This window comes from Mobula birostris, chromosome 1 (assembly GCF_030028105.1).
Source record: "Mobula birostris isolate sMobBir1 chromosome 1, sMobBir1.hap1, whole genome shotgun sequence".
Lineage (NCBI taxonomy): Eukaryota > Metazoa > Chordata > Chondrichthyes > Myliobatiformes > Myliobatidae > Mobula > Mobula birostris.
Window position 1 is genome coordinate 80,757,354 of NC_092370.1, and position 26,220 is coordinate 80,783,573.

Consider the following 26,220-nt stretch of genomic DNA (forward strand, 5'->3'; position numbering starts at 1 on the left):
TGGCCTTGTCAGGGATATGGGTGTCCCACCAATGGAATGGAAAAGAGCACTTTCAATTTCTATTCTCTACTCAGTAATTGCCAATGATATGATGATTTACACGAAGCACACAGAGAATGTATACTCCAGAAATGATCTGGAATCTGATTCGAACTTTACACATTGGAAGACATATACACTCAGTGGTCATTTTATTAGGTACACCTACTTGTTAATGTAAGTATCTAATCAGCCAATCATGTAGCAACAACTGCTGTTTGGTGTTCAGACCAAAATGTGATCTAAGTGACTTTGACCATGGAATGATTATTGGTGCAAATTGGGTGGTTTGAATACCTCAGAAACTGCTGATCTCCTGGGATTTGCATGCATAACAGACTCCAGGGTTTAAAGAGAATGGTGTAAAGAACAAAAAAATAATCCAGTCCTGTGGGCAGAAAGCCCTTTTTACTGAGGGAGGTCAGAGGGGTTAGAGGAGAATGACCAGACTGGTTCAAGCTGACAAGAAGGTGACAGTAACTCAAATAATCACGTGTTATCAAAGCGGTGTGTAAAAGAACATCTCTAAACATACAACATGATAAATAGATGAAGTGGCTCAGCTACAGAAAATCATACTGGGTTCCATTCCTGAACTTAATAAGGTGACCCATGTAACATCCACGGCACCTGTGAGGAACATTTTCACCTGCTTCTCAGTGAGTTGCTGAGTACCACTGCTCTATCCACCGCAGCTGAATAAAGCTCCTGTTGCCTGCCATTGTAATTTCACTCTCCGTTCCCACACCAACCTATCTGTATTTGGCCTCCTCCACCGCCAGGGTGAAGCCAGACACAAATGAGAGAACAGCACCTTGTCTTCCACCTGGATAGGCTATAACCCAACTGCATCAACATTGAATTTCTCAGATTGAGGTGACCTGTGCCCCCTGACCCTTTTCTCTTTCCCTTTTGCACCAGCCCATCCCCAGCCACTTATCACTGATCTTTTGCCCTCCTTTCCCCACCCTATCTGCCCATCATGCAGTATCCACTCCCCTACCATTCCCATCTGCCCTTCCCATCTCCCTTATTTAAGGGAGATGCACCTTCCTCTCCTATTAGATTCCACCATCTGCAGCTTTGTCACCTCCACCTCCCAGCCTCCGTCACTATTCTCATTCTCCTTTTCTCCATCTGCCTATCACCCCTTCTCACCTAGATCCACCTATCAGCTTGCCACCTCTAGCTCCATAACTTCTCCCTCTACGCTTTATGCTGGCGACCTCCCCTTTGCCTTTCAATGCAGGTAAGGGAGTCGATCCATTGCCCATTTCTCTCCACAGATGGTGCTTGGCCAGCTGAGTTCCTCCAGCTTGCTGATTTTTTTGCTCTCAGTGAGCTACTTTGAAATATCTGTGGTACAATAGCATCTGAGACACACTTCCAGAAACAGCAACACGAAAACTTGCGCAAGCTGTGCTTCAACTACAAACATCGGAACCAGGTTTACTTAGCAAATGTCACGTGATCACACATCCAAAGAGGTTCAACAAAGCACAGAACTCCCTCATAAATGACAGGATTTGATTGGTGTGGAAGAAGAGGTGGAAAATTAACCGTTGTAAAAGACCACAAGACCATAGGACAAACATAGGAGCAGAATTAGGCCGTTCACTCATGGAGTCTACTCCACCATTCAATCATGGGTGATTTATTAACACTTTCAACCCCATCCTCTTGCCTTCTATTTATAACCTTTCACAACCTTACTAATTAAGTATCCATCAACTTCCATTGTAAATATACCAAATGACTTGACCTCCACAGCTATCTGTGTCAATAAATTTTACAGATCCACCACCCTCTGGCTAAAGAAATTCCTTCTCATCTCTCTTCTAAAGGGTTATCCTTCTATTCTGAGGCTGAGCCCTCTGCTTCTAGACTCCCCCACTACTGGAAACATTCTCTCCACGTCTCGTCTATCTAGGCCTTTCAGTATTCGGTAGGTTTCAATGGGATTTCCCTCATTCTTCTAAACTCAGCAAGTAAAGGCCAAAAGCCATCAAATGCTCCTTATATGTCAACCTTTGCATTTCCAGGATCAGTCTCATAACACATCAAATACAGAACAAGATCAGGCCATTCAGTCCTCGATGTTGTGCTAGCCACAATGCTGAATTAAACTGAAGCACTTCTGCCAATACATGATCCATATCCCTCCATCCCCTGCACGTTCATGTATCTGCCAGATTCTTAAGTGCCACTGTCATATTTGCTTTCATTACTACTCCTGGCAGCCCATTACAGGCACCCACCACTTTCTGGGGAATAAAAAAATTGCCCTCCTTCACCTTAATTGCACATCATTAGTGCTTGACACTTCTATCCCAGGAATTAAAAAGATTCTCATAATTTTATATCATTCTATCAGGTCACCTTTCAGCCTTTGATGCTCCAGAGGAACAATCCAAGTTTGCCCATTCTCTTTTAAAAGATAATACAGCGCAATCCAGATAGCCTGCATCTGCACACTCTCCAAAGCCTCCACACCCTTCCGTAATGGGGCAACCGGAAATTGTAAGGTAAGGGTTGCCTAACATGGGTACTCAGTGAGACCCTGTGTGTTATGATTTGTAACTCTGAAACATAAAAGCATCTGAAAGGAAACACAGAGCCAGGAATGCGCGTCTTAGTTTTGTTTTTACTTTAGTGAGACATGCACAGGTTACATGGTGGCATGATGCTGTATGTCATTCACGTACATTTACATATAACCCGTAAAGAATGCATAACCAAACAATACATTTACAATATTACTCAAATATTACTTAAGTATTAAATACACGACACTCCTCCTTGCTTAGCTATGAACTCCCTCAATATAGAATCCATCTCAACTATTTTATACACACACAGTATACTATATAATACAACTACTATGTATATAGACATCCATAGCAGAGTAAATTTTAGATTGTTCCATTCAGACCTATAGATTTAATCGCCGTGGAGGATTTCTTACTTTTGTGGGATAATATCTTTTCTGACAAGGAGGGTTACTCTTTTTGGCAGGTGAGACTTGTGGCTGTGAAACAATCTCAAGTTCTGGGGCCTACTCTGTGATGGTTGTAGGAGTTGGCTCTGGGACTGCAGGAAGTGGTTCTGACAGCTCTGGACACCTTTCTTCTGGACGTGTTAGCATCTCAAACAATGCACGGCAAGCTGCTCGATCTGCTGATCTATCTCAGGCCTCCAGACAAAGCTTTGAGCCAACACTTTCACTTGGACCACACCTAGATGACCAGCATCTAGCTCCTCCAACACTATAACTCCCAGCTTCGATGGTACAACAACTCTCAATCCCCACATAAGGCAACTTCTTTCAAAGGCAAGTTCATCCCTGCACTGGTTAAAAAAAAAGTGGGGAGGAAACAAGAGTTCCTACTGCACATTCCAGCCATTTTGACACGGCATGAAGAGCTGGATAGTGAGATTCTTTTCTGATTTCCCTTTAGATCATCTCTGCCATAAAAGGGAGATCTCTGATTTGCATTAGGGAGAATCCGCCAAGAGGAATGCCCTCTTTTGTAAATTTTCAGTTATTTCCTTTCCCAAAGGTAAAAGGGACAATCCATCAACATTTCCACAATTAGTTGTCCTCTTGACTCTGATCTAGTAATTGTGTCCTCCAAGAAACAAAGCCCATCTCTGTACTCGTGCTGCTGCTTTTAGTGGATTGAAAATGGACACTAGTGGTTGATGAGCAGTGATGAGAGTAATTTCTCTCCCACGCAAGTACTGGTTGAAATGTTTTACACCCCAAACCAGACTCAAGACCTCTCTTTCAATCTGTGCATAATTTTTCTCTGAGGCAAGGGAACACGATGCAAAGGCTATGGGGCGTTCACTTCTATCACTCATAACCTGTGACATGACTGCACCTGAACCAAAAGGCAGGATTTTACAAGCAAGGTCCACTAGTTTTACCAGTGGATCATAATGTGTGAATATAGTGTCTGATGTCAGCATTTCCTTCGTCTTTTGGAAAGCAACCTCACACTGCCTTGTCCAGTGCCATTTCTTCCTGGTCCGTAGTAATGAATTCAAGGGGTGGAGCACAGTAGCCAGGTTTGGCAGGAATCTATTACAGTAATTGACAAATGCTAAAAAGAATAACAACTGTGAAATGTCCTTCGGCCTTGGAGAATCCACCACTACTAGAATTTTCTCAGCACAGTTGTGTAACCCTTGTGCATTGATGGTGTTTCACAGTCAGTGAAGAATTCACAGTAAAGAATTTGCACTTGATGCATCATACTCTGAACCCATACTCTTCTAATCTTTTTAATACTCTCTTGAGATTTTGGAGATGTTCCTTGACATCCTTACCAGTAATAATGATGTCATCCGGGTAACACTGAGTACTTGGCAACAACTGATCTGTCGCTTTCTGCCAGAGTACGGGTGCAGATGCTAGTCAAAAAATAAGCCCATGACAGTCATAAAGCTATTTGTGGGCACTTATGGTGAGAAACACTTTGCACTCTTCTTCCATCTCCGTCTGTAGGTAAGCCTCAGCAATGTCCACTTTGCTGAAGTGTTTCCATACATAGTGGTTTGCAAAGACGTCCTCTGTCCTGGGCAGAGAGTATTGATCTACTTTCAGCATTGGGCTGATGGTAACCTTAAAATCACCACAGGTCCTGACAGACTCATTCTTCTTGCATACTGGGACTACTGACATTACCCTTTAGCTCCACTCAACCTCGGAAAGAATTCCTTCAGCCTTCATGCGATCTAGCTCACTAGCTACTTTATCATCGATGGTACAAGGCTTTATAAAATTTGGGTGTGGCCGTTTCATTTAACACGACTTTACCCCTGATATGTTCGAGTTTTCCAGTGCTGTGGCATTATCCAGTACCCTTCTTGATTCGCATTGTTGACTCTACTGCAGAGGATGTAGCATGAAAATGGTGGATGGATCTCCACTCAAGTTGTAGATGTCTCAACCAACTGCACCCCCACAAAGCTGGCACTCCTATTGCGGTTTGTTGGTGGTTGTATTTCACTATTACGAATGTCATTCCCACAGGAGTTATCTTTCTTGCCAGTATAAGTTCTTAGTTGGATATCTGCAGTATCTTTGAAATGCTGTTCAAACTCTTTTTATGGAATGACTGAGAGAGCCGAGCCAGTGTCCAATTCCACTTAAATTAATATGCCATTCTCTTTTGGTGTAAGCTATACTGCTCATCTATTGTTAGTTTTCACATTATAAAGCTCAAGACTACCAAGTCTTGAGTCACTCTCATCATTATCAAAGTTTTTAAATCAACAGCATGCAGATTAGATCTCTTTCTAAAACTGGAACTTGATGTTGTTATCTTTTTCCCTGTGCAGTCCATTTACTTATTTATGTATCTGACTTTGTTGCATTTTCTGCAGATTTCACCTTTAAACCTGCATTGGCCTGCTGAATGTGAGCCACTGCCACAATGGTAACACAATTTGCTCTGCCCTTCCACTTTCTGCTTAGATGTTACAATTTTGTTTGTGCTCACTTTCATTCCTAACTGCAACTCAATTGCACCTCTGTCTGCTATTTCCATTGGTACAGCAATTTCAACTGCTCTTTTAAATGTAAACTGTGCTTCAGTTAGGAGCCGTTTTTGAATACCTTCATGTAAGATTCCATAAAGTAAAAGATCACTAAGCTCATCAAAGAACTGACAACACTCAGACAATTTCTTCAATTCAGCCACGTATGCTGAAATGGACTCCTCTTCCTTTTGATTCCACTTATAAAACCTAAAGCATTCTGCAGTCAACAACAGTTTTGGTTCTAAATATTCCTGCATTACTTTCATGACATCAGCAAAGCTCATTTCAGTTGGTTTGGTTAGAGCAGTTAAACTTCTAAGTAAACTCTATGCTCTTCCACGCAATGCACTCAACAAAGATAGCACTTGCTTCTCATTGAATATTTCATTTGCTTCAAAATATCATTCAATTCATTCAGTATAGGTTTTCCTGTTACCTCTTGTGTAATCAAACATGCCCATCTTTCCGATGCAGCCAGCCTTTTCAGCTTTATCTTTTTATTTATGCTCATCACCTGATACTTACTGTTTATGAATGTGTGAATTTAGTCCATTTTCTGCCTTTTTTACTTGACTGTCCCCTTTTCCAAAGGAATCATGTGCTGCACTGTTTTTTTTACTCAATCATTTCTCATTGTGCTTTTTTTAAAAAAAACTCAAAACATCTCACTGTGCTTCAACAGGTAAGTAGTCATCTCAGGTTCATTTAAAACTTCCTCATCAGCACTGTTATGCTTTGTAACACCAAAACATAAAATTAATTGATAGGAAGCACAGAGCCGAGAATGCACGTCTTAGTTTTGTTTTTTACTTTAAGGTGTGCACGTATGACATGGTGGCATGATGACGTGTGCCATTCACATACTTCTACATATAACCAGTAATGAATTATTTAAATGAACAAAGAATGCTTCACAATATATTTACAACATTACTCAAATATTACTGAAATATTAAATACACAACACTATGATGTAGGGAGCTGGTGGCCCTTGTCAGGCAGACAAAGTCACTTGGCAGAAACCCTCTTTACCAGAATTTACAAGCAAGCACCAAGACCTTGCTTGGGTGATGATGGAAGGGCTCTCTCATCAGATGTCCTTCAAGATGGTCTTGCTGGGGACGCAACAACAAGAAGGTCCTTGAATATACTTTGGAGAAGGGAGATCCAGAAAGAGGTGTGGTCGCTTTAGTTAAGGTTCACTCTGATTAGTTGCATAACACAGGACTGTGTGCTCTTGGGCTGTTCCAGGGACTCACACAGATATCAAATACCACAGGAAGATTATCGACCTAGTGAAAGATGCACTTGGTCTATCGGAAACTTACTAGTCCTGATGTTGACTGGAATATTTCAAGATACAGGTATAGAGACAGAGTGGATGTTGAATAGAATATATAGAACAGTAGAGAACAGGAACAGGCCCTTTGGCCTATAGTGTTTCCCCTAATTAAATCTGATTTCTTCTGCCAGCACAGACTCTATGCCTCTGTAATGCCCTGGCTCACATGGTTCATACTTTTTCCTCTGTTGTGCTTTTCTCTTCTCTGTGTAAGCTGCTTGCTTGGGTTACCGTTGACGATAAGAGTGAGGAGAAATGTGCACCATCCAATGGGGATGAACGGATTCAGGGGAGGTTTCTCTGGTGAGGGACACTAAGGTTGGGCTTGGGGCATTTGAGAGGGGAGAAGAGAGAAGACGCTGGAGAGATGAAGTTGGAGGAGTCGATGCGGAGTGGAGCTGTGATTCGATGAAGCCTGGGGAGATCGAAGGAGGATCAGCGAAGGGGAAACCATGAGCTCCAACTTGTGCACGTTAGACTGCTTCATTTAAAATGGGGCCTTTTCTCTTTTTTGCTTTTTCTTTACTAACCCTTTAGTCAAATTAAGAATTATAAAGCTAAATCATTTAATTGTATGTGCTGCACTGTCTGTTATTTTGTGGTACTGATTTGTAAAAGAGTAACAAATCACGCAGCATCCACACAAACAGCAGGATTTGGGGGGCTTGCATTACAATCTCCCATGTTTGGCGGGGCTGCAGGGTGTCCTGCCGAGACTTACACAGCCCACGGAACCAGAGTATAACACCTCTCATCCCTGCATATTCATTTGTTTATCAAAGAGCTTCTTAAACAAGTTAATTGTTTCTGCCTCCACCAAGCATTCCCAGCAGCACATTCTGGGTACCCACCAGCCTGTGTCAAAAACTTGCCACACATATTTCCTTTTAACTTATTCCCCCTCCTCTTAAACTGATGTCCTCTCATATCAGACATTTCAACACTGGGAAAAAGATACAGACTGCCTGTTCTGTCAATGCTTCTCATAATTTTATAAACCTCTGTCAGGTGTCCCCGCAGCCTCTCCTTCTCTACAGAAAACAATAACCAGGTTTGTCTAACTTCACTTTATAGCAAATGCCCTCTGATCCCAATGAACCTCCTACACACACTCTTCAAAGCCCTCACATCCCTCCAGGCCAAAAGCCCTACTCCAGATGTGGCCTAACTAGAGCTTTATACAGCTACAACATAACTTATTGACTCTTGAACTCAGTGCCTCAACTAATAAAGATAAATATGCTTTTTAAAAAAACCAAACTATGACTTGTGCACGACTTTTAGGGAGCTATTGGCCTCCATCCCAAGATCTCTCTATTTTGAGTCCCGTCATATTCCAAGGTGCAGGAATCATAAGGTCAGGATGTTAAGTGTAATACGTCAATGCGTTAGAATTCATGCTGAGTGATAGACTGCAACTTGTTAAAGCAGTCATTCATTTTTCTTAATTTCCATGATATGAAAAGCTTTTCAAGGGAATTTACACTGATAGGTTGAGGGGCTGATGGTTGTAAGGTTTTAAAAATGAGCTCTGGTATGAGAATGGTCAGATAAGATGATGGTTTTTGAGAGGGAGAGAGATCAGGGAAAGCTCAGGGAGTGAAGGCACAAAAGCAAGGCGGCTGTCACAGAGTGAAAGCTTGCTGTAGGAGGGAGAGGATCACTGAGTTAATTAATGTCGAGGAGATCAGATAGAGAAAAGCCAACACAAGGTGTACTTCCACCTGAAACATCTCAATCACATTTAGTTGGCAAATATCATATGATCACACATCCAGGAGGGTTTAACAAGTCAGCAAACTCCATAATAAATGGCAGGATGTTGACTGGTGTGAAAGAACATAGGAGAGATGTGTCAGAGGCAATAAATGAACTCATTTAAACAGCGCTTGGATGTGTGCCTGAGAAAACAGTCCTTGCAAGGGAATAGACTTGGGTGTGGAAGATGGGAGGGCTAACTCAACTTTGACAAACACTGACACAATGGGCCAAATGGTTCCAGTCCACCATACAAATCAGCCTGTGCTCCACTGAATCTACACTTCCCACTGCCTCAGGAAGGCAGCCAAAATAATCAAGGACCCCTCGCACCCTGACCATCCTCAGTTTCTCCCACTCCCATACACAGAAGATACACAATTTTGAGAACTCATACACCCAGGCTCAAGGATAGCTTTTATCCCGCTGATAAAAGACTTTTGTATGGACCTCTCATCCGATAAAGATCACCTTTGATCTCTCAGTGTACTCCGTTGTGGCCCTTGCACTTTATTTGTCTACCTGCATTTCACTTTCTCTGTGGCTGCAACACTCTATTCTGCATTGTTTTCTTTTAACTACCTCAATGTACGTCTGTATGGAATGATCTGTCTGGGTGCATTTTATCTCCATACTCGTGACAACCATAATAAACCAGCAGCAAGTGGTGTTCTGTATTATAAACATTTTCTACAAAAAAATTTAAAATTTATTTTTAAATTACAAAAATAAACAAATAGTGCAAAAGACCAATAATGAGGTAGTATCATAGACCGTTCAGAAACCTGATGGCAGAGGGGAAAATGCTGTTCTTAAAATGTTGAGTGTGGATTTTCGGGCTCCTATATTTCCTCCCCACTCAACTACTTATTTACACTTATTTACAATTTACACCAAATCCATTTTTGATTTTCCCCATATTCCCAACAACTCCCCCAGATCCTAACACTCAGCTACACACTAGTGACAATTTACAGCAGCCAACTAACCTCCCGCTCTGCATGACTTTGGGATATGGGAGGAAACCCACACAGTCACGGGGGGAGTCTGCAAACCCCATCCGAGGTCAGGACTGAACTTTCGTCTCTGCCACTGGGAGTGACTCTCCCGACTGTACCATCTTCAAAACAAGCAGCTGGAGATTTGCAAGTCCTGCAAGAGCTGACAGCCTACTCCTGACAGATCTCAGCCAAGGGGCAGGGAGACCATCAGAGTGACAAGCATCTTCCTACAGAGGGTGGACTGGAAGCCAGAGGAGAAAATAGCCTCCTAGACAACTGTAAACTGGCACCACTGCAAAGTCAACTGGTCAGGAAGTAACACAGCAAGACAGGACTGTGTTACAGATCTTCAGCGGCTGAGGGGAGACCTGAGAGAAGTTTATAAAATTATGACAGACATAAATAGAGTAAACAGAATCTTTTTCCCAAGGTAGAAAAGTCAAAGCCAAGAGCAGCCGCACTTAAGTTGAAAGAGGGAAAGCTCAGAGGAGAAAGTACAGGTAAATGTTTATTCAAACAGAGTCCTGGGTACAGGTAAATGTTTATTCACACAGAGTCCTGGGTACCCAGAACATGCTGTCAGCGGTGGTGTCGAAACCTAATACAATAGAGGTGTTTAAGAGGCTGTTAGGCAGACACACGGATATGGAGGGAATGGAGGACTAGGGATACTGTACAGACAGAAGCAAATTATTTTAATTTGGTATCATATTCAGCACAGACGTTGTTAGCTGAAGGCCCTGTTGCTGTGCTATGTTCTACTTGAAGTGAGGAGCGATCGATTGAAAGGGGACCTATGGGACAACATTTTCCACAAAGAGGGTGGTTGGTACATGGATCGAGCTGATAGAGGAAGTGCTAGAGATGGATACAATTACAACACTTAAAAGATGTTTGGACAGGAATGGTTGAGACTGATATGGACCCGAAGCAGGCAAATGGTACTGGCTCAGGTAGCCGAGTTGGACAGCATGCATGAGATGGGCTGAAGGGCCTATTTCTATGCCATTCAACTCCTTGGCTATTGTATTTAAATCCAAATCATTCAGTTAAACCACAGAAAGCAAGGGGCCCCAATACTGACCCCACAAAAACCTCACCACACACAGCCCTCCTGTCACCAATATGGCCATCCCCATTAACCACTGCTTTTTAACACTGAGCCAAATTTTAATTCCTTGAATGCCAAGAGCTTTATCTCAATCCACCTGCCACATGGGACACCCTTGCTAAAGATCTATATCCAATATTCTCCCTCATCAACCCTCCTCCAAGAGTTCAAGAGCACCAAATGACTTCTGCTGAGAACCCCTGAATGTTTCTGTCACCACCCAGGTCCCAGATTCTGTCAAAATAGCCCACTCTTTCCCCTAACCACCTTTACCTTTACCACCAGAAGCAAAATCTCTGGGGGGGGAAAAAAATCACGCACGAATTCACTTTCAAAGTAAGCCTCAACCCACAAAAGATTTGAGACACAGATGCAGAGAGAAAAACAACCCAGGTTCCCAAAGCAGGGCATAATCAGCCCTGCAAGGACATTTCGTTTGCTCCGGTTACCAGCTGATTCATCACCAACAGAGAGGCAACGCCCTACCGCTCTGTGGAAGGGTGGGGGGGCACTTTAACACGTTAGACCCCACCATCTATCAGGGTGGTAACCTCTTCGGGGACAGACCCCATGGTGGTTGGGGTATCTCCTTACCCTGGAAACATCTAAGGCCCCACCTCTCCTCCCAAACTAAAGACTGACTTTAAAACACATCCCAATGATGAAACAGAGAAAACGGGGGGGGGGGGCAAGTCTTTGCCACCCACGCTTCCCATTAAGAGTCACAACCGAACTGTAGCAATCCCACTACGGAGAAGGATACATCCCTGCCCTCCCCCGTTGAAAACCCGCGCAAAGAGGGAGCCCTCTCACCTGGTAAAGGTGCAAGCCACTCCAGGTTGGAGGCACAGTGCTTTTGGCAAGCTGTAGCTGGGTGGCATTACTAAACGGCCGGAGCGTGATCCCGGAGCTAGCACTCGCCATCCGCGCTCTCTCTCTCTCTAACGTGGGCAGGGCTGATGCCCGTTCAACCTCCACTTCCCGCACAGACCGAGGCAGCAACGCACCGCCCCGCCGCCGCCGCCGCTGAAACTTCCTGATACTTCCTGCACGGCTCAGCCGGGGGATGGATGAGGTGCGGCTGTCGGGCATCTCCAGACAAATCGTCGCCGACCACGGGGGAAAGACCGCTGCCCTCCGCTAAACCCCAACACCTCTGCTCCGTACCGGTGAGTGGGATGTGTTTTTCAATTAAATAGTGCGCTGCTCTGTCTGCAAAGCCTTGCAGCACCTCACATGGTAACAGGCGTTGTAAATGATTCCTTGCAAACGACAATATTTGTTAATTTGTAGCAAATTTAGGAGTCTCATGTGGAACTGTGTGGTGCAGATATTTTTCATTTTAATGTCGTTCAGCACAGTGAACTGGGAAGACACCGAGGCAGACACCAGCTGTGTCACACCCAGGGAAATAGCATCTCAAGTCCCTGATGCTGATGAGGGGAGGGGTGCTTGTGGTCATCGACCTTAAACGTTAGTTGTTTCCCTCTTCATAGATGCTGTCCGACCTGCAGTGTGTTGGTGTGGTCTGCTTTTACTTACTACAGTAGTGTCTAATTTTTAACTGGTGCTAAAGTGGTGAGCTCTTCATCTGTAATCATCCCACTTCCTCCCCCACTTTCATGCATTTTGGTGACCCTTCTGTTTTGGAACAAGTGGTGGATAAGCTTCAGAAGTTGCCCTTGGGAGGGGGTGAGAGGGGAGGTTTATAATACATCAAACACACCTACATCACAGGAAGAACATGTGTTGTTGCCAAAGCGGGAAAGAAGTGGGTGACAATCTTGCTGCTTCTGACCCTTAACCGAGCCGTCACTCCACCATGTGACTGACTGCAGGTAATTCCCAATATTCATCAGTCTTGATGCTTTTTGCAGATTCCTGTCGAACACATGCCCAAAATGATGAGGGGTGTAGAATGTGCAGAATCTTTTGCCCAGAGGTGGGGAATCAGGAACTAGAGGGCATAGGCTTAGTCAAAAAGGGGAGAGATTTAATAGGAGCCTGAGGGGCAAGCTTTTCCTCTGGAGGTGGTCCATATAGAATCTATATGGAATGATCTGCATATGGAATAATCAGTGATTGAAGTAGGGACACTGACGATGATAAAACATACAGTAGACAGACAGGTACAATGACAGGAAAGGTTTAGACAAATAGAAGTCATAAAATCATCCAACACTACAGCACTGAAGTAGGTCCTTCAGCCCCTTTAGTCTGTGCTGAACCATTAATCTGCCCGGTCCCATCGGGCACCCAGACCATTGCCCTGCATACCTCTCCCATCCATGTACCTGTACAGATCTCTTATAAATGTTGAAATCAACCCTGCATCCATCATTTGCACATGCAGCTCGTTCAACACTCTCGCCACCTTCTGAGTGAAGAAATTCCCCCTCATGTTCCTGTTAAACTTTTCAACTTTCACCCTTCCCTTAAAACATGATGTCTAATTGTAGTTTCACTCAACCTCAGTGGAAAAAACCTGTTTGCATTTACCCTATTTATGCCCCTCATAATTTTGTATACCTCTGTCAAATCTCCCTTCGATCTTCTATGTTCTAGGGAACAAAATCCTAACTTATTCAACCTTTCTCCATAACTCGGGTCCTAAAGTCTGGGCAACATCCTTGTAAATTTTCTCTGCACTCTTTCAATCTTACTTACATCTTTCCTCTAAGTAGGTGACCAGAATTGCACGCAATACTCTAAATTTGTCCTCACAAAAATACAGTACAATTTCAACATAACATTGCAACTCATGTACCAATAGATTAATTTATAAAGGCCAATGTGCCAAAAGCTTTCTTTCTGACCCTACCTACCTGTGACGTTACTTTCAAGGAATTATGGACCTGTATTCCCTGATCCCTCTGTTCTACTGCACTTTCCAGTGCCCTACCACTCACTGTGTAAGACCTACCCTGGTTGGACTTCGCAAAGTGCAACACCTCATATTTCTGTATCAAATTCTATCTGCCATTTTTTAGCCCACTTTTCCAGCTAGTTCAAATCCCACTGCAAGCTTTGATAGTTTTCCTCACTATCCACTACACCCCTAATCTTGATGCCATCTGCAAATTTGCTGAACCAGTTTAGTACATTATCATCCAGATCATTGATATGGATGACAAATGATAATGAACTCAGCACCGAGCAATGATCCTTCTGGCACAGCCTCATCTTGAATGCCAAGCGACTGAACCTTCTTGACCAGTTTCCCACGCCGGATCTTGACAAAGACTTTGCTGGAGTCCACGTAGATAATCTTCACTGCTTTGCCTTTGTCAGCTTTCCTGCTAATTTCCTCCAAAAACTCTACAAGATTAGTTAGGCATGAAATACCATGCACAAAGCCATGTTGACTATCCTTAATCAGTCCGTGTCTATCCAAATAGTTACATATCTGGTTCCTTAGAATACCTTCCAATAGCTTTCCCACAACTGATGTCAGACGCACCGGCCTATAATTTCCTGGCTTATTCTTAGAGCTGTTCTTAAACTACAGAACAATATTCGCTATCCTCCAATTCTCCAGCACCTCACTGGTGGCTAAGGAGGTTTTAAATATCTCTGCTAGGGCCCCTGCAATTTCTGCACTGGCCTCATACAGGGTTCGAGGGAACACCTTGTCAGGTCCTGAGATTTATCCACCCTATTTTGCTTCAAGACAGCAAACACTTCCTCCTCTGTAGAGGGTCCATGTCCTCACTGCTGCATTGCCTCATATCTACGGACTCTGTCTGTCTTCTGAGTGAATACAGATGCAAAAAAATCAGTTTAAGATCTCCCCCATCTCTTTTGGCTCCATGCGTGGATTACCACTCTGATCATCCAGAGAACCGATATTGTCTCTTGCTATTCTTTTGCTCTTAATATATCTGTATAACTCCTCGGGATTCTCCTTCACCTTGTCTGCTAGAACAACTGTGTCTTCCTTCAGCCCACGATTTCCTTCAGTGTTTTCATATTTCTTGTACTCCTCAGGTGCCCTGTTTGTTCCTGCCTGTCTCTACCTGCTATGCATCTCCTTCTTTTTCTCAACCCCAGCCTCAATATCTCTTGAAAACCTTGCCTTTTATTCTGACAGAGACATACAGACACTTTACTCGCAAAACTTCACTTTTGAAGGCCTCCCATTTACTAAAAACACCTTTGCCAGAAAACAAACTGTCCCATTCCACACTTGCCAGATCTGTTCTGATACCATCAAAATTGGCTTTTCTCCAATCTTAGAATCTCAACCCAAGCAACAGATCTATCCTTTTCCATAATTACTTTGAAACTAATATCATTATAATCAGCTGATGCAAAGTGTTCCCCTACACAAACTTCTGTCTCCCGGTCTTTCTCATTCTGGAATAGCACATCTAGTATCGCATTCTCGCTCATTGGCATTTCTATGTACTGATCAAGGAAATCTTCCTGAACACATTTGACAAACTCCCATCCAGGCCTTTTACAGTATGGAAGTTCCAGTCAATATGTGGAAAGTTAAAATCACCTACTATCACACCCTTATGTTTCTTGTAACAGTCTGCGATCTCTCTACAAATCTGCTCCTCCAAATCCCACGGATCGTTATTCTTATTCCTCTCTTCTACCTATAAAGCCTCACAAGCCAGGCTCTGCAGTCTGTCCTGACTGAACACTGCCGTGACATTTTCCATAACTAGTGACGCCACCCTCCTCCTTTAATCCCTCCCGTTCTGTCATAACTAAAACAACAGAAACACAGAACACTGAACAGCCAGTCCTGCAACCAAGTCTCACTAATGGCTACAATGTCATAATTCCACCTGCTAATCCATGCCCTAAGCTCATCTGACTTTCCTGCGATTCTCCTTGCATTGAGATATGCACAGGTCTGAACATTAGTCTCAGCATGCTCAACCTTTTGATTCCTGGCCTTGTATGTAGGCTCTTAACACCATCTTTCTCAATAATCACTCCACTATCTGTTCTGGTGCTCTAATAACAATCTCCTTGCAACTCTGGTTTAAACACCCCTGTGCAGCATTCGCAAACCTTCCCACTAGGATGTAGGACAAACACAGATAAATGGAAACACGAGGAAATCTGCAGATGCTGGAAATTCAAGCAACACACATCAAAGTTGCTGGTGAATGCAGCAGGCCAAGCAGCATCTATAGGAAGAGGTACAGTCGACGTTTCAGGCCGAGACCCTTCGTCAGGACTAACTAAAAGAAGAGCTAGTAAGAGATTTGAAAGTGGCGGGGGGGAGATCCAAAATGATAGGAGAAGACAGGAGGGGGAGGGATGGAGCCAAGAGCTGGACAGGTGATTGGCAAAAGGGATATGAGAGGATCATGGGACAGGAGGCCCAGGGAGAAAGAAAAGAGGGAGGGGGAAGCCCAGAGGATGGGTAAGGGGTATAGTCAGAGGGACAGAGGGAGAAAAAGGGGAGAGAGAGAAACAGAATGTCTGTATATAAATAAATAACAGACGGGATACGAGGGGGAGGTGGGGCATTAGTGGAAGTTTGAGGTCAATGTTCATGCCATCAGATTGGAGGCTACCCAGGTGGAATATAAGGTGTTGTTCCTCCAACCTGAGTGTGGCTTCATTTTTACAGTAGAGGAGGCCATGGATAGACATATCAGAATGGGAATGGGATGTGGAATTAAAATGTGTGGCCACTGGGAGATCCTGCTTTCTTTGGCGGACAGAGAAATGGGTCTAATTTAGATGAGCACATTAGTCAGTATGGACCAGTTGGACTGAATCACTTATTTCCATTCTCTTCTACTCTTCAAATTCTCTTGGAACGTGATCACACCAGCAATGCCCATCCGTCCCATGTGATGTAGTCACATTTACATCCCTAACTCCCAGGGGGGTGAGGGTGTACCCGTCCCTAATTGCCCTCGTGAAGGCAGTAGGAAGTTCCTTCAACTGCTGTGGTGGTTCCGCTGCTTATTTGCAGATATACCCAGTTTGCTGGGCCATTTCAGGGGACGGTTTTGGGCACATATTGAACATAAAAGCCAGACTGGTTAAGGACAGCAGAATCAATGAGAAAAAGACATGTCCCAGTTAGTGAGGTCCTTAGTGATGGATGCCATGTTCTTGAGGTACCATCTCCTGAAGATGTCCTCGATGGTGGGGAGCCCTGCGATCCGATCCTGTGCAATGGAACCTCCTTACCAGGCTGTGATGTAACCAGTCAGAATGATTATCCTGTGGTTTTGTGGTCACCATTGTCAGAACTGTCTTTTAAAAACTACCTGACTTACTTAATAAACTGAATTTAAAATTCCCAGCTGGGATTTGAAGTCTGGTTTACTATCCCAAAATTAAGTCCATCAAGAAGTAGAAGATATTTGCGTAGTTTGCGGGTTGCGGAGTGAGCCGGGAGCAGAGTGAAGGCTTAAGGGCTTTGGCTAAACGGGCTTAGGCAGAAACGGGCGAGGCGAAGAGGGTTTGATTTTTCATTTTTTTCCTGTTATTTGAAGAGAGGGAAAGTATGAGTGTGAGGGCAGCTTGTTGTTCTCAGTGCCGGATGTGGGAGGTAGTGGAGTCTCCCAGCCTCCCGGATATCCACATCTGCGCCAGGTGCGTCCAGATGCAGCTCCTAAGAGACTGCGTTAGGCTAGATGGGAGACGCCAGAGAGTAGTGGTGGATAACTGTGTGTCAGATTGGAGGACAGTGTGTAGCGGTGTGCCTCAGGGATCTGTACTGGGTCCAATGTTGTTTGTGATATATATTAATGATCTGGATGATGGGATGGTAAATTGGATTGGTAAGTATGCAGATGATACTAAGATAGGTGGCGTTGTGGATGATGAGGTAGGTTTTCAAAGCTTGCAGAGAGATTTAGGACAGTTAGAAGAGTGGGTTGAAAGATGGCAGATGGAGTTTAATGCTGAAAAATGTGAGGTGCTACATTTTGGTAGGACTAATCAAAATAGGACATACATGGTAAATGGTAGGGCATTGAAGAATGCTGTAGAACAGAGGGATCTATGGTGCATAGGAATAATGGTGCATAGTTCCCTGAAGGTGGAATCTCATGTGGATAGGATGGTGAAGAAAGCTTTTGGTATGCTGGCCTTTATTAATCAAAGCATTGAGTATAGGAGTTAGGATGTAATGTTGAAATTGTATAGGGCATTGCTAAGGCCAAATTTGGAGTATTGTGTACAGGTCTGGTCACCGAATTATAGGAAAGATGTCAATAAAATTGAGAGAGTACAGAGGAGGTTTACTGAAATGTTGCCTGGGTTTCATCTCCTAAGTTACAGAGAAAAGTTGAACAAGTTAGGTCTTTATTCTTTGGAGCATAGAAGGTTGAGGGGGGACGTGATAGAGGTGTTTAAAATTATGAAGGGGATTGATAGAGTTGAGGTGGATAGGCTTTTTCCATTGAGAGTGGAGAAGATTGAAACAAGAGGACATGAGTTGAGAGTTAAAGGACAAAAGTTTAGGGGTAACATGAGGGGGACCTTCTTTACTCAGAGAGTGGTAGCTGTGTGGAACGAGCTTCCAGCAGAAGGGGTTGAGGCAGGTTCTATGTTGTCGTTTAAAGTTAAATTGGATAGATATATGGACAGGAAAGGTATGGAGGGTTATGGGCTGAGTGCAGGTCGGTTGGACTAGGTGAGAGTAAGAGTTCGGCACGGACTAGAAGGGCCGAGATGGCCTGTTTCCGTGCTGTTATGGTTATATGATATTGGCCAGTGTAACTCAGTGCTGACCTATTTTGATGTCTTTAACTGGTTCACTTGTGTTTTTACGTTTGCAATATCTGTCAGTCTCTTGAGTTCAAATGTTTCTCTGACATAAAGAAGTAAATATGAAGGCCTGTAAACTTGGAATCTCGCCAGCTGTTGAATTTCTAGGTGTGGCCATAGTTTATTTGAGTAAGTATGTGCTTTTATATCAGGGAATTTGAATATTTAACAAAGTCTTCCTGATTAGTGGTATTTTACATATTTTAATTTGATTTTACATTTTAACATTTTCAGTGGGCACGAATAAGTGGTGAACGTTGCAAGCAGCAACATTCATAAGTACATTTTTTCTTTATGGGAACAAGCTCCATGGTCTGAGCTCAGAGGGAGAAATCTGTTGCCAACAATCCATAAAGAATACTGTTGTGTGAGATGTGGGATGGAGCTCAGTCGCGTTCCCTGGGTTACTCCACATTCAATAGGCATTCATTTTGTGGAGCAATCTCTGGTTCAAAGGACGTTTGTAAGTGGAACATACAAAACAGAAGTAGACCATTTGGTCTGAACTCTGCATGCTGGCATTTATACCCAATTTTGTTTGCTTCCATTTCTTTGTCATTTAAATCTATCAGCACAACCCTCTATTTGCTTCTTTCCCCTTCTGCTTATCCAATCTCCCTCAAATACACCTGAATCACTCCATGTGAGTGCTCATTCCACATTTGTTTAGGCACATTTTGGGTCTTTAAATTAAAAAAAAAGTTTCTTCTGAACACCAACAGGATTTCTTGGTGAGTCCCTTATATTGTAGGCTGCTGATTGTTTTCCCAACAGGAAGAAAACTTCTCTCAATATCCTCTTTATTGAAAAATTTTGCTATTGAGCTGTAGAGTCAAAGAATCATTGAAAAGTGCAGCACAGAAACAGGCCTTTCAACCCATCTGGTCTGTGCTGAGCCATTTAAACTAACTAGTTCCATTGATAGCCATCCATATCCCTACTATCCAAACTTCTCTTTAAAAATTGACAAAAAGCTCACATTACCCCTTGCGCTGGCAGCTTATTCCACACCCTCATGATCCTCTGCGTGAAGAAGGTTCCCCTCATGTTCCCCTTAAACTTTTCACCTTTCACCTTTAATCTCCATTTGTAGTCCTACCCAATCACAGTGGAAAAAGCCTGCTTGCCTTTACCCTATCTACACCGCTCATAATTTTGTATACCTCTGTCAAATCTCCTTTCAATCTTCTACGTTCCAAGGAATAAAGTCCTAACATATGCAGTTTTCCCTAAACTCAGGGTCCTCCAGTCCTGGCAATGTCCTCATAAATTTTCTCTGTATTCTTTCAACCTTATTTACATATTTCCTGTAGGTAGATAACCAAAACTGCGCACAATACTCCAAATTAGGCCTCACCAATGGTTCACACAACTTCTACATAACATTCCATCTCCTACGCATGTAGACCAAAGAACAGTAAAAAGTGGAAGTGACCGCCTCTAACATCAAGACAACATTGAGCAAGTGTGGCATAAAGGCACTTTGACATCAGAGTAAAAATATTTAATTGGAATTATGCCTTACGTAAGATTGTTATAGATCAATTATCTCAACCCCTTAATAGCAACTTCTCAGGACTGAGTTCTAGACCCATTCATCTTCAGTTGCTTCATCGATGGCCGCGTTTTCTTCATTAGATTGTAAGCAGAGATCTTGTGTAATTTCAGTTCCAATCACTACTCCTTAACAAATAAAGCAGCCCACCCTTGCATGTACTAGACCTAGACAACATTCAGTCATGGGCTGATAATGGCAAGTAACATTCATGCTACATTAGGTCAAGACCTGAAATGTAGTAAGGCATACACAATGCTTCTAAGAAATGAGAACATGCCATGTGAAGTAAAATGCCATTGTAATTATTGCCCAGAGTGTACAATGATATTCAAACTGTGATCGCAATGACATTGAACCTCAACATAACATCCCATCTCCTGCACTCAATACTTTGTTTTATGAAGGCTAATGTGCCAAAAGATTTCTTTCCAACTCTTTTCACCTGTGATGCCACTTTCAATGAATTATGTAGCTGTATTCCCAGATCCCTTTGTTCTACCACAATCCTCAGAGCCCTAGTGTTCACTGTGTAAGACCTACCCTAGTTGGTCCTACTGAAGTGCAACAATTCGCACTTGTCTGCATTAAATTCTATTTGGCAATTTTCAATCCATTTATTCCAGCTGGTCTAGATCATATTGCCACGTCTGATAGTCTTCCTCGATGATCACTACAACCCCAATCTTGGTGTCATCCACGAATTTTCTGATCCAGTTAACCACTTATCATTCAAGTCGTTGATATAGATGACAAACAACAATGGACCCAACACCAATCCCAGTAGCATTCAATAAGTTACAGGCGGCCTGTTAGGGAGGCAACCCTTTACTACCACACTCTGGGTTCTCCTGCAAAGCCAGTATCTAATCCAATTTACTACCTCATCCTGAATGCCGAGCGACTGGATTTTCCTGACCAACCTCCCATGCGGGATCTTGTCAGATGCCTTTCTAAAGTCCATGTAGACAATATCCACTGCCTTGTCTTCATCAGCTTTCTTGGTACCTTCCTTGTATGCTGTCTCTTTTGCTTTTACTTTGCTGACAAGTGAAATCAGAGCCAAAGTAAAAGCAAAAGAGAGGGCATACAAGGGAGGCAAAGCTAGTGGGGAGATAGAGGATTGGGAATCTTTTTAAAAACTTGCAGAAGGAAACTATGAAGGTCATTAGGAAGGAAAAGATGAATTATGAAAGGAAGCTGATGACTAATATCAAAGAAGAGATACTAAAAGATTTTTTAAGTACATAAAGGGGATAAGAGATTTGAGGGTAAATATACGACCAATAGAAAATGATGCTGGAGATACTGTAATGAGAGACGCAGAGATGGCAGAGGAACTGAATGCATATTTTGCATCAGTCTTCACAGTGGAAGACATCTGTAGTATACCGGATATTCAAGAGTGTCAGGGAAGTGAAGTATGTGTAATGAAAATTACAACTGAGAAGGTGCTCAGGAAGCTTAATTGTCTGAGGGTGGATAAATCTCCAGGATCTGATGGAATGCACCCTTGGGTTCTGAAGGAAGTAGCTGGAGAGATTGCGGAGGCATTAACAATGACATTTCAAGAATTGATAGATTCTGGCATTGTACTGGGTAACTGGAAAATTGCAAACGTTACTCCGCTATTTAAGAAGGGTCGGAGGCAGCAGAAAGGAAACTATAGACCTGTTAGCCTGACATCAGTAGTTGGAAAGTTATTGGAATCAATTGTTAGAGATGAGATTACGGAGTACCTGGAGGCACATGACAAGATAGGCCAAAGCCAGCATGGCTCCCTTAAAGGAAAATCCTGCCTGATTAACCTACTGCAATTCTTTGAGGAAATTACAAGCAGGGTAGACAAAGGAGATACAGTAGATGTGGTGTACTTGGATTTTCAGAAGGCCTTTGACAAGGTGCTGCAAATGAGGCTGCTTAGCAAGCTAAGAGCCCATAGAATTACAAGAGAGTTACTAGCATGGGTGGAATATTGGCTGATTGACAGAAAACAGAGGGTGGGAATAAAGGGATCCTATTCTGGCTGGCAGCCGGTTACCAGTGGAGTTCCATAGGGGTTGGTTTTGGGACCGCTGCTTTTTACGATGTATGTCAATAATTTGGATTTGTGGCTAAATTTGCTGATGATACAAAGATAGGTGCAGGAGTGGGTAGTGTTGAGGAAACAGAGCGCCTGCAGAGATATTTAGATAGTTGAGGGGAATGGGCAAAGAAGTGGCAAATGAAATTCAATGTTGGAAAGTGTATGGGCATGCACTTTGGTGGAAGAAATAAACAGGCAGACTATTATTTAGATGGGGAGAGAATTCAAAATGCAGAGATGCAAAGGGATTTGGGAATCCCTGTGCAGGACACCCTAAAGGTTAACCTCCAGGTTGAGTCGGTGGTGAAGAAGGCAAATACAATGTTGGCATTCATTTCTAGAGGTATAGAATACAAGAGCAGGGATGTGATATTGAGGCTCTATAAGGCACTCGTGAGACCACACTTGGAGTATTGTGTGCAGTTTTGGGCTCCTTATTTTAGAAAGGTCTGAACAGATTAGATATGGCAAAGTTATTTCCCATGGTAGAGGGGTCTAGGACAAGAGGACATGACTTAAGATTGAAGGATGTCCATTTAAAACAGAGATGCGGAGAAATTACTTTAGTCAGAGGGTGGTAAATCTGTGGAATTTGTTGCCATGAGTGGCTGTGGAAGCCAAGTTATTAGGTGCATTTAAGGCAGCGATAGATAGGTTCTCGATTAGCCAGGCCATCAAAGGGTATGGGGAGAAGGCAGGGGAGTGGGGACGACTGGAAGAGTTGGATCAGCACATGATTGAATGGCAGAGCAGACTCCATGGGCAAGTGGCCTACTTCTGCTCCTATATCTTATGGTCTTATGGAAACATCCCACCCTGCAAAAACTCATTTCAGGGAGGTAGCGTCATCAATTTGCGGGAGACTCCTGGAACTTCCAGGAGAGGTGGGATGTCTGCTGTAGAGTAGTTCCTTAGCAGCTAGCCAGCTAGTTTAAATAACGTTAGCTATACTAATAAACAAATGACACATGTTAAACTCACCTCAACATGTCTTTTACAGTCTTAACCCACCATGGGCAATAGAAAAGTCACTGTTGCAAACAGTGCAGCGAGCAACACTGTCATTATTTTTGACCCCTATTAGGCAGGGGTACACTTTAAAGTAGTCTGGGGTGACGTACGTTTTACATTTTCTTTTTTTGGAACACTCTGCCATGGCACGCTCTCTCGCTCTCGCTCTCTCTCGTGCTCTCTCTCTCTCGTATTTGCTCTCGTGCTTGCTCTCTCACTCTCTCTTTCTCTCTCTTGTGGTCGCTCTCTCGCTCTCAAAAAGATTGATTTCCGGTATATTGCATATAATTGCAGGCATCAGAGAGCCACTATTAATATGCAGGAGACTCCTGGAACTTCCGGGAGAGGTGGCGTGTCTGTTATGGTCTTAAGAAATTTACAAAATTGGTTAGATATGACCTACCACGCATGAAGCCAAGCTGACTATCCCCAATCAGTCCATGTATATCCAAATATTCATATATCCGGTCAGTTAGAATACCTTCCAATAACTTTCCCACTACTGATGTCACGCTTTTCAGGCCCATAATTTCCTGGCTTATTTTTAGAGCCTATCTTAAACAACAGAACAATATTGGCTATTCTTCAAGCCTCTGGTAACTTCAATTGTCGCTAAGGATGATTTAACTATCTGTGCACCTTCTGCCTTTTCCTGCCACAGGGCCTGAGGGAACACTTTAATAGGCCCTTGGGGTTTATCCACCCTGATTTGAGTCAAGGCACCAAACACCTCCTCCTCTATAATCTGTGTAGGGTCCATAACCTCATTGCTGCTTTGCCTCACTTCTATAGACTCTGTATCTGTCTCCCAAATAAATACAGCTGCAAAAAATCCATTTAAGATCTTCCCCATCTCTTTTGGCTGCAAATATAGATTACCATTCTGATCTTCCAGAGGACCAATTATGTCCCTTGCAATCCTTTTGCTCTTAATAAATCTGTAGAATCCCTTGGGATTCTCCTCCACCTTTTAGAACATCAAACATAGAAATTTGCAGTACATTACAGGCCCTTGGGCCCACAATGTTGGCTGAACCATGTAACCTGCTCTAGAGACTGCCTAGAACTTCCCTAGTTCATAGTCCTCTCTTTTTCAAAGCTCCATGTACCTATCTAAGAGGCTCTTAAAAGACCCTATTGTATCCCCATGCACCAACCTTTTTTTTGCTTAACCAGGGCCTTAATATCTTTTGAAAACCAAGGTTCCCTAAACCTGTTATCTTTACCTTTTATTCTGGCAGGCACATACAAGATTTGTACTCGCAAAATTTCACTTTTGGAGACTCCCCATTTACCAAGTACACCTTTGCCAGTAAACAACCTGTCCAAATCCACACCATCAAAATTGATGAAGGGTCTCGGCCTGAAACGTCGACTGCACCTCTTCCTAGAGATGCTGCCTGGCCTGCTGCGTTCACCAGCAACTTTTATGTGAGTTGCTTGAATTTCCAGCTTCTGCAGAATTCCTGTTGTTTGCGTTTTTAAATTCACTACTGCGAAGCCTCTTCCGGTGATGCCCACACCGAAGAAGTTTAGATCCTCTCTTCGACGGGAGTTCAGTGAAACCATCTCTCACTGCTCCCCATCTGTAATTTCTTCGGCTCTTCAACTTTTCGACCACATTTTGACTCAGACTCGCTATCACAGCCATATATCCTTTCTTGGAACGTGCCTCCGCTGCCAACTTACTCCAGTTGGCTTCAGGATTCGTTTTCGAGCCTCTCAATTTGGACCTTCTGAGGATCCCAGGTACTCACATTTTATTGACTCTGCCTCTCGCCGCTTCTCCCGTCAAACTCTGAAGGCGACTCTCTCCGCCATGAGGAGGTACTTGGTGTCCCTATCCCAGACCCTTCCACACCTTCGGGACACTTTCTTCGCCGTCTGTAATGGTCCTACCCGTTATTTCATCCTCCGTCGGATTCACGCCTGCAATCGCCATTTTTTTGACTTTGTCATGTTAGGCAAAGATCGCAAGATCCTACATCTACGGACTCCAGAGCCCACCGGCCCCGACACTAGCAGGCATGAACTTCAGATTGCGGCTTCTGCCATTGATCTCGCCGGCTCCAACACCTCAGGACATATTCAAAACCCAGACTCCAGCAACAGCCATGGACACCTTCACAGCGATTGCGCAACCACCAACTGAGACGCCAGCCTTGAACTCCAGGCCGGGTCTTTATGTGCTGCTATTGTGACTTCCGTCTCCCCTTCCCCCACCACCACTCTGCAACTCCGTCTCCCTCAGATCCCACCGTCAGCTCCTGGGCCCTCAGAGGCTCCATCTTCCTCTCACCCCAACCATCCCCTCTCCACTGACACCCCCAGCCTCCCCCCTCCCCCCTCTGATCCCAGCTCTCAAGATTCCAGCCTTGAACTCCAGGCTGGGTCTTTATGTGCTGCTATTGTGACTCCCGTCTCCCCTTTCCCCACCAATACTCTGCAATCCCGTCTCCTTCAGATCCCATCGTCAGCTCCTGGGTCCTCAGAGGCTCCATCTTCCTCTCACCCCAACCCTCCCCTCTCCATTGACACCCCCAGCCTCCCCCCTCCCCTCTCTGATCCCAGCTGTCATCCGTGCCGGGTCTTTACCATCCCCTCTGACCTTCAACTGTTGGAGGCAGAGCGCTCTGTCCTCGGTAAGGGCCTCACCTTTGTCCCCCTTCGCCCACACCTCAGCGAGTTCCGTGTTTGCCATGATGCGGAACTTTTCTTCCGCCGTATCCGTCTCCGAGCCTACTTCTTCGGCAAGGACTCTTCCACCCCCACCGATGACCCCTTCTCCCGTCTTCAACCCTCCTCTTCTTCATGGACACCCCGCTCTGGTCTTCTGCCTGCTCTGGATCTCTTTATCGCTAACTGCTGATGGGACATCAACCATCTCAACTTCACCGCACCTTGTTCCCATTCCAACCTCACTCCTTCGGAACGCTCTGCTCTCCACTCCCTCCGCACTAATCCTAACCTTATTATTAAACCCGCCGATAAGGGGGGTGCTGTTGTAGTCTGGCG

General features: G+C 43.8%; 2 protein-coding genes across 3 annotated transcripts in view; one reads left to right on the plus strand and one right to left on the minus strand.

Annotated features, from left to right (window-relative positions):
* Positions 1–11,955, minus strand: part of LOC140197701 (NIPA-like protein 2) — a 106,578-nt gene extending 94,623 nt beyond the window's left edge. For both annotated transcript variants that reach the window (XM_072258075.1, XM_072258065.1), the window contains exon 1: positions 11,612–11,955. In XM_072258075.1, the coding sequence (XP_072114176.1) occupies positions 11,612–11,890 (279 nt within the window). In that variant the 5' untranslated portion in view covers positions 11,891–11,955. The remainder of the gene's footprint in view (positions 1–11,611) is intronic.
* Positions 11,671–26,220, plus strand: part of LOC140197693 (delayed-rectifier potassium channel regulatory subunit KCNS2-like) — a 98,366-nt gene continuing 83,816 nt past the window's right edge. Inside the window, exon 1 of the mRNA XM_072258043.1 lies at positions 11,671–11,967. The gene's annotated coding sequence lies outside the window, so the exon portion shown is untranslated. The remainder of the gene's footprint in view (positions 11,968–26,220) is intronic.